Genomic DNA, 13227 nt, shown 5'->3' with positions numbered 1-13227 from the left:
AAATGTTTTCTAAATGTACATTATTTCTCAAAACAACCAAGCTAGCTCCATGCTCTCATCCTGATCTCATCCTCAGCGAAACTGCGGCAGACTCGTGAATATTACTCGCCCAGGATCAATCACTGAACCACAGTCTGTTAAACTGAGACGCCCAAACTCCTCCTGCTTCACTCTCCTGTTACCTATATAAAATCTGTAGATGTTCAGCCTGGACAAAAAACTGCTACGGGAGGGCCGACACACTAAACCATGGCCCCTGTCAGGGCTGCAACTTGGTGATGCTATAGCATTCTGAGGCTTCTCAAATACTAAAAGAGCCATAAAGTAGACTATGAGCAAAGTTACTCTGTGTGGTCTTCAGGAGAGGGGAGAGAGAAACCGTGCGAGCATGGAGATTGCCGGGAGGCAGATTACAGTTCAGCCTGAGGTAGAACTTTCCAGTGATCAGACGTATTTAACAATGGAGGGCACCGCATTGTGGGGAAGTGGGTCGTCAAAGATGTTTAGACAAAGGCTAAGCTGCCACAGGATATGCAGTAATGTCAGGCAGTTCAACACCCCACATTTAAATTTAAATTAATTAAAATTCAATCGAGTCACATTAGAAGTGGGTTCCTCAGTTGCACTAGCCACATTTCAAGTGCTCATTAATCACATGTGACTGGTGGCTGCTAATTAGTACAGAGCAGAACTTGCGTGACCGAAGAAGGTTCTGTGGGACAGCATTGCCATAGAGTGGGCCCACAGGAAGATTGGACCCTAGTTCCCTTTTACCTTGAAATTCTGTTTCTGTGAACAGTTCCCCTCAGTCACCATTTTTGACTGAATAACCAGCAGTTTTGTTGTATCTATGATACTGGAATGGATGTTTCATGTCTCTTACTGAGATACACCCCACCTTGTGCATCTATGCAAATATTTTGGCATGTTCATTAATCAGCTATGGGTAAAAAAATTTTGGCCTTTGGGGCTACTGCTAACTAGATGGGTATCTCCTGTTACAGAAATTCAGGTGCCCAATTGGCCAGTACCTCATGTTCCCAAAGAAGTTTCTTCCAGTTCTATTTTTCTAAGTCTTCATTATCATTTCTTTTCCTTTTTGTAAATTGGTCACTCCCGAAGGAAATAAATTTGACAGCAGATTGTTGGAGATTAATTACCTATGATATGCCAAAGCCACTTCATAAATGTCAGTGCTGAGGAATCCCCTAGAGAGAACATTTTTAGATTCAACTGGAAATTAATTGTAATTAATAGAATAGGTTAATTCATTGTAATTATTTTTAAGGCTTTCGGCAATGAGTCAATTCCCCAAGATCCACATTGCTCAAAGTGTCATAGAGAATGCTTGATGAGAATGTTCTGGTACTAAACTTTAGCCCTCTAGAAAAAAAAAAAAATCCTACTTGTCTTTCCTTCTGGGTGAGTTTCTTCAGCGACATATTTTGGTGGCATTTGATTTCTGGAGAACAAAGGAATCCCTATAAGGTGGTGCATAAACACGCACAGCCCAGATAGACTGTGCTCATTGGAGAAAGGGAAAACAAAAGGCTTTTTGATTGTGCCTCGTTTTCTTTGGAAATATGTCTCACTTCAGACTAACAGAATGCCTTTGCTCTTGGAAGAAAATGTAATGGAACTGAAAACTGAAGAATCTGGGCCTTTTTCCCTTTCCTAATTATTTCCACTTGACTCACTTAATCTTGGACGATTATTCAATCATATCTGAAATGAGAAAATGACGGGAGTAGAATTTCCGTCTCTTGTTTCGAGAGCTTATAAACATTAACAGAATAGTCTTGAACAAAAAACAAATACAAATCACAATTGACGGTGCCTTGTTTTTATATATTAGGAAAAATCCCTGCATTGTTGGGGAAGCAGCTCAAGTTTCCAAATGTAGGTAGGAACCTTGTTGAGCCTTGATGGGTGATTTCATTATTAACGTTAAAAAACTATCATTTGGAACAAATTTTTATAATGGGAGATTGTAGAGAAGCTAAGGAGCCAATGTGTTTACTTGCACCTGGATAGGCTGAGAAACTAAGCCCGAAAATGGGTCACTGAAGCCCAGGATCATTAACATTCCAAGACTCATGGGTTGGTTTTGGAGACTCGGAGATGTCTCATTTCCTCCTCACTCATCCGTGAATCTTACTGCATGTTCGTGAACAGAAGGATGCATGCAGCCCTAAAAGTCGCTAAGAGCTAGGTCAGGACTCCATAAGCAGTAATACCTCCTGACAATGAGGACTGTCTAAAGTTGAAACTTAGTGCCAAGGTGAAGAAGGAAGTGGCCCACTACAAGGAATCAAGCCGAGCTGAGAGCCGCTTACTGGGGTTGCTATAGGGAAGTCCTGTGGAAGATAACAAGGTTTGGCCCCAGTGGCACCTGAGGCCCCTTTGAATGCTGATTATTCTTGTAAATTTGGGTTTTGTGTTTAACTTGGGCTCCACAGTTATGCTTTTAGCTTTATCCCTAATGGCCCAGACCACCCCATTTCCCATAATCATCTGTTTACCGTGCCCCTGGTGTCTGGGAGGAGCGGGTCCTGAAGAGAAGGAAACAGTGTGCATCTGAGCTTCCCATAAGTGCTGGTGCCGGGCTCTGTGCGTTCCTGAACCAAATCACATGAACGTGGGGATGTTTACTAAGTTGGGTGCTCCTGGAAGCAGACTGTGAGCCAAGGGTTGGGGTGCATGTGAGTTATGAAAGAAGTGCTCCCAGGAGAACCTGGGAGAGGAAGGAGGGAAGGGAAGAAGCTGGGCAGGAGGGACCCCACAGGGGGCTCTGGAGCATGACGCACGTCTCAGAGTTTGTCCCACTTAGAGGCAAAGGAGCACAAGTGACTGATTGCTGTGTGTGTCAGGGTGGGGAGTGGTCTGCAGGCTGTCGGCCATAAAGCACACAGCAGCCGGGGAACAGGCACACCAAGGCTGGCGGGGCGGCGGGGGGGGGGGGGGCGGGGGGGTCAGCACAGAGCTAATCAAAGGGATCAGAGGAGATCTGGGCAGAATAGTAGCAACCTTTGTGCTGTAGTTCCGATCATCTGTATCTTCTCCAATTCTCCATGAGTAGGGGTACTTAAGACATGACCACATTGAATTTTTTAGACACAGCCCCATACCACTAGATGTTGTAACCTCCTCTAGACAGAGCATCGTGTTTCATTCTTACAGATCTCATGGGCATAGAGTGCCGTACCCCCTTGCCGGCCCGGCCCTGCCAGAGGCCACGGAGTCTTGGAAGTTTGAAGGGCTGTCTGTCAGCCAGGCCCTCGTGGACTTTATAACACAATTGTGCAGACTAAACTCTTAACAGGAAACAAAGCCCCAAACACATGTCCAATCACAGGATTGTTGAAAGCAGATTCTGCAGCTCTCCCTGTACCACGGAGGCCAGTGTGGGCCAGCCTGGTCAGAAGAGGTTTCCCTCAGGAGGCAGGCCCTAAACTGCATCTGGGAGAAGCTACATTGGGAGAAGAAAGGCCATCCCAGGCAAGAGGAGTGCGCAGCCATGATAAATGGGACGTTTGCCCGCAGCAAGCCAGTGCTCTGTGAGCTCTCCTTCTAGAACTCTTTCTCTTGATAGGCACTTAGCTAATTTCCCCAACTCCTTCAAGTCTTTGCTCGAATATATCTTTCCAGTGAGGCCACAGTTCTCCCCAGCACTCCCAGGCCAGCTACCCCCTCTCTTTTTCTCTTTTTTCTGTAGCAATTACCATCTTCTATGAAATTTATTTATCTGGTTAGTTTGTTTGCTGTTCACTGTCCCTAGAATGTGAGCTCCTCAAGGGGCACCTTCTCTGCTCTGATTGCTGATGTATGTCGGGCCACTAGAACAGTGCCCGGGCATGTGGTGGAGGCCCAAGAAGTATTTTTTCAGTGAATGAACGAGAAGGATAAAGAAAGGCAGTGCTACTCTGGAACTCATGGGGCTTGGTTAGGACAGCAGAGTTCAACAACTCCAGAGGCACCATTCACGTATCACGATGTAAGTCAAGGTCCCCGGTGTCATGGGACACAGCAGGCAGCCCTTTAAAATAGATGAGTTGATGATTAGTGGGTTCAAATGTCACTTCTTTCTGTAAAGACCAGTAAAGTTTCCATAAAGGGCAAGTTCTTTGCTATTTCCTAAGGGCAGGTGATTAGACGGTATTGAAAATTTTTAACTCTTTTTATTCCTGTGAAAGAAGACAAAAATCCAAATTGTCTTTAAGACATGAATCTCACGTAACCATTTCTTGTGATGGGACATAATGAGAAATGGTTACATGAGGTTTGTGTGTTAAAAGCAATTTGGTTTTATAATTCCTAATTTCTACAAGTCATTTCCTATTCCCATAACTGGAAAGAGCTCAGCTCTCCTCATCGGAATTCATAGAGACCAGTGGCTCTGAAAGTGTTGTCCCTAGACCAACAGCATCATCACCACCTGGGAACTTGTTAGAAATGCACCCCAGACGTAATGAGTCAGCAGCTCTGCAGTGGGGCCCATAGGTGATTCTGATGTGTGCCCAGGTTGGAGAACCATAGTTAGAGATCATCCTCCGTTGGGAAAATCTCTTTCTATCGTCTTTACATTCCTAGTAGCTAAGAAGATGTTGAAACATACATTATGTAATTTGTTGTGTATAAATAGTTGGGCATCTTACTCCAAATATAAAACTATTATATGGAAGGACAGCCCTCCCAGGAGATCCTGCTCTATCCCCCTGCCTTGCTCTTTAGATAATTCCTGGACTAGAGAATGTTTAAGAGCCCTAAATGATCTGGAAGACCCTTTCCTGGTCTAATAATCTGGGAGGGAGAGAATAATACTAAACTTACACACCACTACTGCATTTCTATGCGTATGGCCTTCCTCTGAAAATTATGCATAAGTTCCCCAAGGCTTGTTTGATTTAAGAAGCACTTTCTAGAACCATGCCTAATCCCAGAGAAAACCAAATTAATGCTCCCCACAAAGTCATATGGAATCACACTCTTAGGAGCCATGAATACTTGTTGAAGCTAAGGAAGATTTGCCTGCCTTTGACTCTGGGAGTGTCCATGGTCATGAAATTCCTTGGAAATACGGCATCAGTACCGATAACTATAAAACCCTAGAGTAATAGAAAGCAGAGAGATACTCATGTCTGTGCTCAGTAGAACATATGGGCCCCAGATCACATTGTAATGATGAAATATAAATTAAAAGTGATCACCAGAACTCATTCGAAGCCTTGATTTTTTTCCAGTTTTTCTTACATGGCATGTGTTAGGTTAGTACCCAAATAACAAACATACCTTCCAAAAGCCCTGAGAGGGTTAGCCATTAATTCAGATGGTCTTGGTCAGAGATTGCAATGTGGCAAAGCTGAGGAAATTATAATGTAATTATGGCTAGTTCACTACATGTGTTAAATGCTCTTTCTCTAATACTTAGGGTCACTATGCCATTTTAATATTCTTGGACTAAGACCTGGACATGTGTTTGTCTCTTTACGAAGCTTGTTGAGATCCAAGAAATGCTAAAGTTGTGGAGTAGTAACTTACCAATGTTTTGTGCGTGTGTCTTGTTTTCTTTGTGATCAGAGTATGGGTCACAGTCATTGTCCGTAGAGTGCTGGTGTAGTTAACAACTGGCTCTCCAGACGAAAAAGGCCCAGTTTGTAGCATTTGCCAATTTCCATGGTGTAAACATTCTCATCATGACCAATTTCAAGCCCTCAGTTTGACATCATTGCATGGAAAATCTGGGAAAGATACACACAAACAGCACTCTTGGATTGGTGCAAGCCAGCTCCAACACATCATTGGAATGTAGAAAATTTGGAAAGCAGAAGAAAGGATTTAAAAAAAAAAAAACCCATAATATTGCTGCTGGGAACAAAAATCAGTTTTAACATTGGATTTTATAATACTTCCTTACGGTATTTTGTCTGTTTTATATAATGATCATTCTGTATATGTAATTTTGTGTTTTGCTTTTATCTTCATGGACTTCAGTTTAATGGTTGCATAATAGTCCATCAAATTGATGTAAGATCATTTATTAGCCCTAGCTGGGGACACATAAATAATGTTCCCTCATTATGGTTATTGCTACAAATAATGCTCTGTATTATTAAAACATCGGGTATAAATCTTCCTTCACCTCTCGGGCTCTTTCCTCAAGACAGATTCTCAGATCAAACGACTTCAGCTATGGGTCTTCCCAGATGTCATCTAGAAAGTTTGTGCCACTATATACTCCTACCAACAACATTTATGAAAGCCTCTCTCACTGTACCTTCACTACTACTCCTTCTTTTTTTAAAGGTTTTGTTAGTCTGATAAGTTTTTTAAGAGTTTGACATTGCATTTCCTTGCAAGCGTGCTGAACATCATTCATTCTCATCTCTATTTCTCCTTTTTAAAATCGTTTTCTTCGCATCAAGGGCTGCACAGTGAGGCAGTGCCCCCTCACTCATTAGGTAGTTTCTGCACTAGAGGATGTTTAAGAGCCTGCGGTGATCTGGTCGGCCCTTTCCTGGCTCTAAGGAATGCACCCCCCTCTCTCCTCGTATTGCTGCTTCCATCTTGTTTCTCTTCTCCAGGACCCAGGCTTGTGCCACTCTAGTCCCACTCTTCTCAGACCACCCAGGCACAGCCTGGGGCAAGTGGGTTCTTCCCCCACGTATCTGCAGGGCTCCTGCCCTCCCTCCTTTCAAAGCTCTTTCCAAGAGCCCTCTCCAAGAGGCTGCCGCAGCCCGTTCGCCTAAGGCCGCGGTCCCTCCTGTTCGAACTGTCTCCCTGCCCTGCATTGCTCTTCCTGCAGTATTAGCCGCCACTGACATCGGGCATTGTAGGGGTTCACAGGCTGCCTCCCCTCTAGAGTAGACATTCTGTACAGCAGTAGTCCTAGAGCCTGGAGGAGCATCTGAACGCTCCGCAAATACTCATTGGGTGAGTTGGTGTACTCCAGCCATACCTGTAAGGGTTTAGTTTTGTCTTGATAAAAGCAAAATCAATTCATGTGCTCTCTTTAAATGCTATTTGCAGTATCTGTAACAAATATTGTTCTGTATTTTTAAGGTATTATGTTTTTATAGAAGCAGAAGGTTGATACTTTTCTGTACCTAAGCCTCTCATTGTGATTTTTCCCCATTCAAATTACACCCACAATTCTTTTTCCTAAGGAGATCAGATAAATTTGGGCTATTCTTTATTCTTACATTTTTATGGTTTGATTTTTTTATATGGAACTCTTTAATATATAAAGAATTATTTTGTTACTGTGATAAAATGAGGATCGAAATTAGGTTGTTTTTTTTTTTTTCGTGCAACTTACCGTTGCGTTTTTGTTGCTGCTAATGACGTGAGTTTTGCTTTGAATCCTGCTCCATCCTATTTTAAAACTTAACCTATGTGTTTTCCTCTCATGTACAATCTATAAGCACCAGATCTCAATGGATATTTCTCAGTTATCTCCAAGATATTTTCCTAGTCCTATGTCTGTATTTTAAAAGCACCTTCCAATCTGGACCAAATACACTTGAGTTTGTTTTTGTTATCACTACAAGTTCTGATAAGATACAGAGCAAATAAAAGGAAGTATAATAGGAAGCTGGGTTCCCAGAAGTAGAAACATCAAAGACTAAAGTCCAGTCCTCCTCTAGCTGTGTTTTCCGGAATCACCTGCCAGGTGCTATCAGGATTGGAGAAGTCACCGTCTTATTGACTCTCTGTTAAACCCAATGCCTGACCCACCACTGTTGCTTAATAAATACTTGTAAATTGAATTGCATTGAACCTTAGGGTGTGATGCCTTTCCCGGGAAGCATTCCGAGGGACAGCTTTCCTTTCTCATGTGTCTTCTGTTTTCTCCTCTTAGTTGCGGTCCAGCGCAGAGCTCCATCCTGACCTGCTCACGGACTGCCTCACAGTGCAGCCCCTGCAGTCGGCCACCTCCCCACACGCTGCTGCTGCTGATGGGGCGGTGGGATGCTCCCCCGGGCCTGGGCCTGACCTCTATCCAGGTAACCACAGCAGAGGCCACGTCAGCTTCCTGCCTCCGCGCCCTTCGCTCTGGTTCAAAGGAACGCTCACATGAGAGCAATTCTCCTAAGATCATCTGTATTTTGCTTTCTTGATGAGCTGCAAGTTGTCCCCTCCCCACTTCCCATCTGATTTCCTGAGCTGCGTTGGCAGCAGACTGTTTTTTCTCATAAAGAAACACAGTAAAATAATGCATTAGCTCTCTTGGTTCTGGACTTCTGCCAAAAGTCCAGTGCACCCGGCTCTCCCAGGTATCTTAAATTTATTAACTTGATTTAGACCCAAAGGAAATGTTTCCCCCTTACTCAAGTAACAGGCTGCATGTGGATTTCTTAATGGAACAGTTATTGTCATGTTTGCATTTCAAAAGGAAGCCCCAGGTCTCTAAGAAAAATCTCACATCAGTCAGCCACCTTGTAAGAAGAGTTTATCAGCCGCTGCGTGGGGGGTTGGTAAGGCACTCCCAGACCAGCGTCCTTCTGCCTGGGTTTGAAGAATAGATGACTCTATATTTGGAAAATTTCATCTATGTAATGAAAAATAGGAAAGGATTAATATGCAATAAGGAAGTTATTTTTTTCGTTTACTTTGTTAGCCTGGATTTTTGTGCGTTTTCCACTTTCCATAATGATTATGGACTTGTGCAAACATAATTGGTTGTCATCCTCACATATGGAAAGCTCTTACTGTCACGCTATGAATATGAAAGCAAAAGTCCCAGCAGCTCCACACTCCAGACAATGGGGATTTTCTATTATCTGTGGATCGCAGGTCCCACTGCCCAACCCCCCATCTGATTCCAGAGCCAGGTTTTGGCAGCAAACTGGGTTTTTTTTCTTTTTAAAAGTACTAATAAGCCATAGAGAATTAAGAACTTACCGATGCATAACACTAGAATAGGAAAAGCAATGCTTGTGTAACTTTTTTAACTCAACAGTTCTCAGCTGATCCAAATGCAGGGGAAAGGGCATTAAGCAAATATTTTGAGAGGGTCTGTCATCAAGACATCCTTAATGTTGTCCCATTGTTGGTGGGCCCTGCTCAGTTGCTCTGGGTACTTTCTCTTAGAGACCCTAAGAGATCTGAAGGGCAGACCAAATCTTACAGAGGTTTTGGGTACAGGTACATAGTCACATATGAAATACACCAAAGCACAATGTTATCCACTCCCATAAATATTTTGTATTAGATATATACATGAAAAAGCGTGACTTGTTTTTGTTTGCACATATGTCTGTTTGATTTGCCAAAATATTTGATATATGAACATTTATTTTAGCACATTTCATTAACAGTCAGCTTACAGCAGCCTATACAGCCTGTCCCTTCTTACTCCAGTCCAGAAATCCATGATCTTACAAAGATCTGGTACCCAGCAGTTAAGAGTCAAAGCTAACCAGAATCGACTGAAAAGCGGGCCAACATCTAATATAGGTAGTTTATGGTAATGGGCTAGTCTTACTGCATTTACACTTGGAAATGGGTTTGGGAAGCCGTGATGTCTCTCTCTGTGGAAAACATTAGTATCTTTGCTGTGTGTAGCCTAGAGTGATGGCTGACTTTCAGAACTTAGGAGTCACATTTGTCTTGGTGTGTGTTTTGTACATCTGGTAGTGTTGTTCAAGTTTTTTTAAGAGGTTTATGTTGAACCAGCTTTGTCACTCCAGACAGATATCCTTTTTTTGTTCATGACACTTTTTTTCTGTATTTGGTCTTCAAAACGATTACGAGCTCTTAGCTTTGAACCTCCAGCTGTGTCAGGCGAGCTGCCACAATGGGCAGGGAGCCTGAGTTGTCACAGTGTCAACAGAGCATCTTCAGATTGACAGGAATTTTCTGTGACTCTGGAAACATTTGAAACAAGCAGGTGGCCATGCTGTTGAACTCTGTTCTTGGAATTTTACTTCTTGAGTCAGTGTGTAGCTGAAAGTTTATATGTTGCCTACTTATTTCTTCTTTCCTCTCTCCCTTGGGTCCTATTTTACTTTCTTTGTTCTTGCCTTTTTGAAAAATTGATTTAAGTCTTCTGTTTTTGCTGAATACATAACAAACCCGGAGAAGAACAAAGCAGGAGGAGAAACTACAAAACAAAACGTTAAAACCTTCCTGCTAAAGTTCTAGAAATGCACATGCCAGGAGTGCATGTTTCTACCAGTTTCACACCTGTGCTAAAGATCTATGGAAGGAAGCCAAACAAGTGAAAAATGCCAAAGGAAAATGAAGCTGTTCATCAATTAGTTAAATGTAAACTCTGAAGTGTTAAGGCAATTTGACAAAGATTAAGACTTGGCTAGATGGTAAAAGTACTCGGAGCCATTCCTTTTACCTTCTGCTACACGAAGTCGAGAAAATATTTGTTTAATGATTGTCAAGCACTTATACTTCTAAGTGCTAGTAAATTGATTTATCATAAAAATATCAGGATGTAGGATCAGAAGCAGGTTAGCAATGGGCACCAAGATATTTTAGAAGCCACACGATTGAAGACTCATAGTTTGAAGAAGTCGTGGTTTTGAAATGGACATTTTGGTGGCTTACACAGTTTGTGAGACTCCAAGAGAGGGGTGGTTTGCAGAGCACTAAGAAGAACGGGGAAGGTGTCATTTCTGACACATACAAATCTTACAAGTCTCCTAGCATGCTAGCTTCCCTTATTGAGACCGTTTTCAGTTGATGAGGCCGAATTTGATTGGAAAGGGTTGCCAGGAAAGACTTTTATTTCTGTGGAAGGAAATAGTGCTCCAGGTTCAAGCAGCTAAAATATCACTTGAGGCCACGCTGAGGACTACTTTAAATTGAGGTGTTTACTTGCCTACTATTCTGAAAATCCCAGGGCTCCCCAGACCCAATCCTGAGCTAACTTGAGAGCAATTTTGTGACCTAATGGAAAGGCCAGGACAATGATGAGCAATTCTCAAGGACGGCTCACTTACATTTTCTGCCCTTTTGTTCAGAAGTTCTATATCCTAGATATCTAGATAATGCTCCAGACTAGCCTATAAATTGAGGTGATTTATCTGATCATCTGAGGGAGAAGTATTTTACAGTCTATAGATCAAGGTGGCCACTTTTGAGGTTTAATGCCTGCAAAGAAGGTGGTGTTGGCTTCCTGGATGAACTAATGAAGCAGATGCAGATACAGTGAGTGAGTCTGCACCATGAGAGTCTACTCACTAACGAAGAATGCTGTATGGGAGAGGACCTGTCCCACGGGTGGTCACAAAAATTATGGCTCCCTCCAAACCAAAACTGCCTATAGATTCAGCAAACCATGATCTTTGCAAATGGCCTTAGCCATGAATACATCACATAGAGGCCAGTGTGGTTGAGATGTTCGAGTCCCACGGAAACCACCCCTAGAGTGAGCAGCTCGTGTAGCTAGAACAAGAAAATGTGCAAGAATGGGGGAATTTTATTGGTACCACTTTTGAGTTATAAAATAATTATCATGTTTTAGAACTTGCGAGTTCTGTTGAATGATTTTTTATTTTGAATGTAATTTGATTTTTCAGGAGAAAATGTAAGTGTGAGGCTCAGATATTATAGAGAATTGTAGAAAGACAACAAAGACTTTTTTTAGGGCAGGAATTTTTGAAGTCATAGATTGTCATTCCCTTCCCTTTGCCCTCATTACTGGGAAATAAAGCCTTCTCTCTCACAATATTATCACATTTTGTAATAAATAGCACCATATTAAATCTATGCAACATTTAACATACCGCATGAAATAGTTAATGCTGCATTTTAATGTAATTTATGTTATATGTTTTAATACATTTTCTGTATTCTTAAGTCGAATACATTTGCTATCTTGGAGTGCCTTGCAGAGTTGTAGGGGTCAGAACTAATTTTATATAAAGGTACCTCATACAGTCTACTTGCAAATAGTGGTTGTTAACTTAGGGACTTTATTAGAAGGTTCTAAATTGACATACAAATTTCCCAGTAGGTTAAACTTTACAGAATTGTGAAGATCAAATAACATGATCTATATAAAAGCAGGCATAGAGCATTATAAAAAATGCAGTAGATATTACTTGCATGATCTTCAAAAGCAGTGATTTGCTTAGAATTCACCAGAGGTGGAAGAGGGACCGAAGGACTTGGAACTGGCTGTGGCCAGAAGGAGGCAGACACTGGGCTCACCGAAGTGACTGAAGGGAAACATTTGGCAGTGTCTTTTCCGCGTCCCTGCTGACATTGCCTTGAACTGCTTGTCAGAGTCTTGTATTGTTCTTCACATCTCTTACATCTGTGGTTCATCTACCGAGTTGGATTGGGAAATCAGTGAGGGGGGCGCCTGGGTGGCTCAGTCGGTTAAGCGTCCGACTCTCGGTTTCCACTCAGGTCATGATCTCAGGGTTGTGGGATCAAACGCCAAGTCGTCAGGCTCCCCGCTCAGCGTGGAGTCTGCTTCTCTCTGTCCCTCTGCCCCTCCCCCTTCTTGTGCTCCCTCTCTCTCTAAAAAATAAATAAATAAAACCTTAAAGGAAAAGAAAGTCAGTAAAGGCAACAGCAAGTCCTACTCTTCTCAGATGCAGGCACTGATAGTTTTAACCTCTAGATTTCGCCTTCCACGGCCCTGAGCCAGTCGATTCGTGTGCATCAGATCACCTGGAAAACCTGGGAGAATGCACATTGCTGAGTCCCTCTCCCAGAATTTTCTTTTTTTTTTTTAATTTTTTTTATTGTTATGTTAATCACCATATATTACATCATTAGTTTTTGGTGCAGTGTTCCATGATTCATTGTTTGTTCATAACACCCAGTGCTCCATGCAGAACGTGCCCTCCTCAATACCCATCACCAGGCTAACCCATCCCCCTCCCCCCTTCCCTCTAGTACCCTCAGTTTATTTTTCAGAGTCCATCATCTCTCATGGTTCGTCTCCCCCTCTGACTTACTCCCCTTTTCTTCCTCTCCTGCTATCTTCTTCTTTTTCTTTTTTCTTAAAATATGTTGCGTTATTTGTTTCAGAAGTACAGATCTGTGATTCAACAGTCTTGCACAATTCACAGCGCTCACCGTAGCACATAACCTCCCCAATGTCTATCACCCAGCCACCCCATCCCTCCCACCCCCAACCACTCCAGTAACACTCAGTTTGTTTCCTCATATCAGTGAGGTCATGTGATACATGTCTTTCTCTGATTGACTTATTTCACTCAGCATAACACCCTCCAGTTCCATCCACGTCGTTGCAAA

General features: G+C 42.5%; 1 protein-coding gene across 3 annotated transcripts in view; it reads left to right on the top strand.

Moving 5' to 3' along the window:
- The window catches only part of GLIS3 (GLIS family zinc finger 3), a 468639-nt gene that overhangs the window by 390644 nt on the left and 64768 nt on the right, over positions 1-13227 (top strand). For all 3 annotated transcript variants that reach the window (XM_025891681.2, XM_073878148.1, XM_073878147.1), the window contains one exon: positions 7859-8003. In XM_025891681.2, the coding sequence (XP_025747466.2) occupies positions 7859-8003 (145 nt within the window). The remainder of the gene's footprint in view (positions 1-7858; positions 8004-13227) is intronic.

Source organism: Callorhinus ursinus, unplaced genomic scaffold (genome assembly GCF_003265705.2).
Source record: "Callorhinus ursinus isolate GAN/ISIS: 27379988/994484 unplaced genomic scaffold, GSC_fseal_2.0 scaffold28, whole genome shotgun sequence".
Classification (NCBI taxonomy): Eukaryota; Metazoa; Chordata; class Mammalia; order Carnivora; family Otariidae; genus Callorhinus; species Callorhinus ursinus.
Note: the sequence above shows the minus strand (reverse complement) of the source record. Positions and strands in the feature narration are given on the sequence as shown.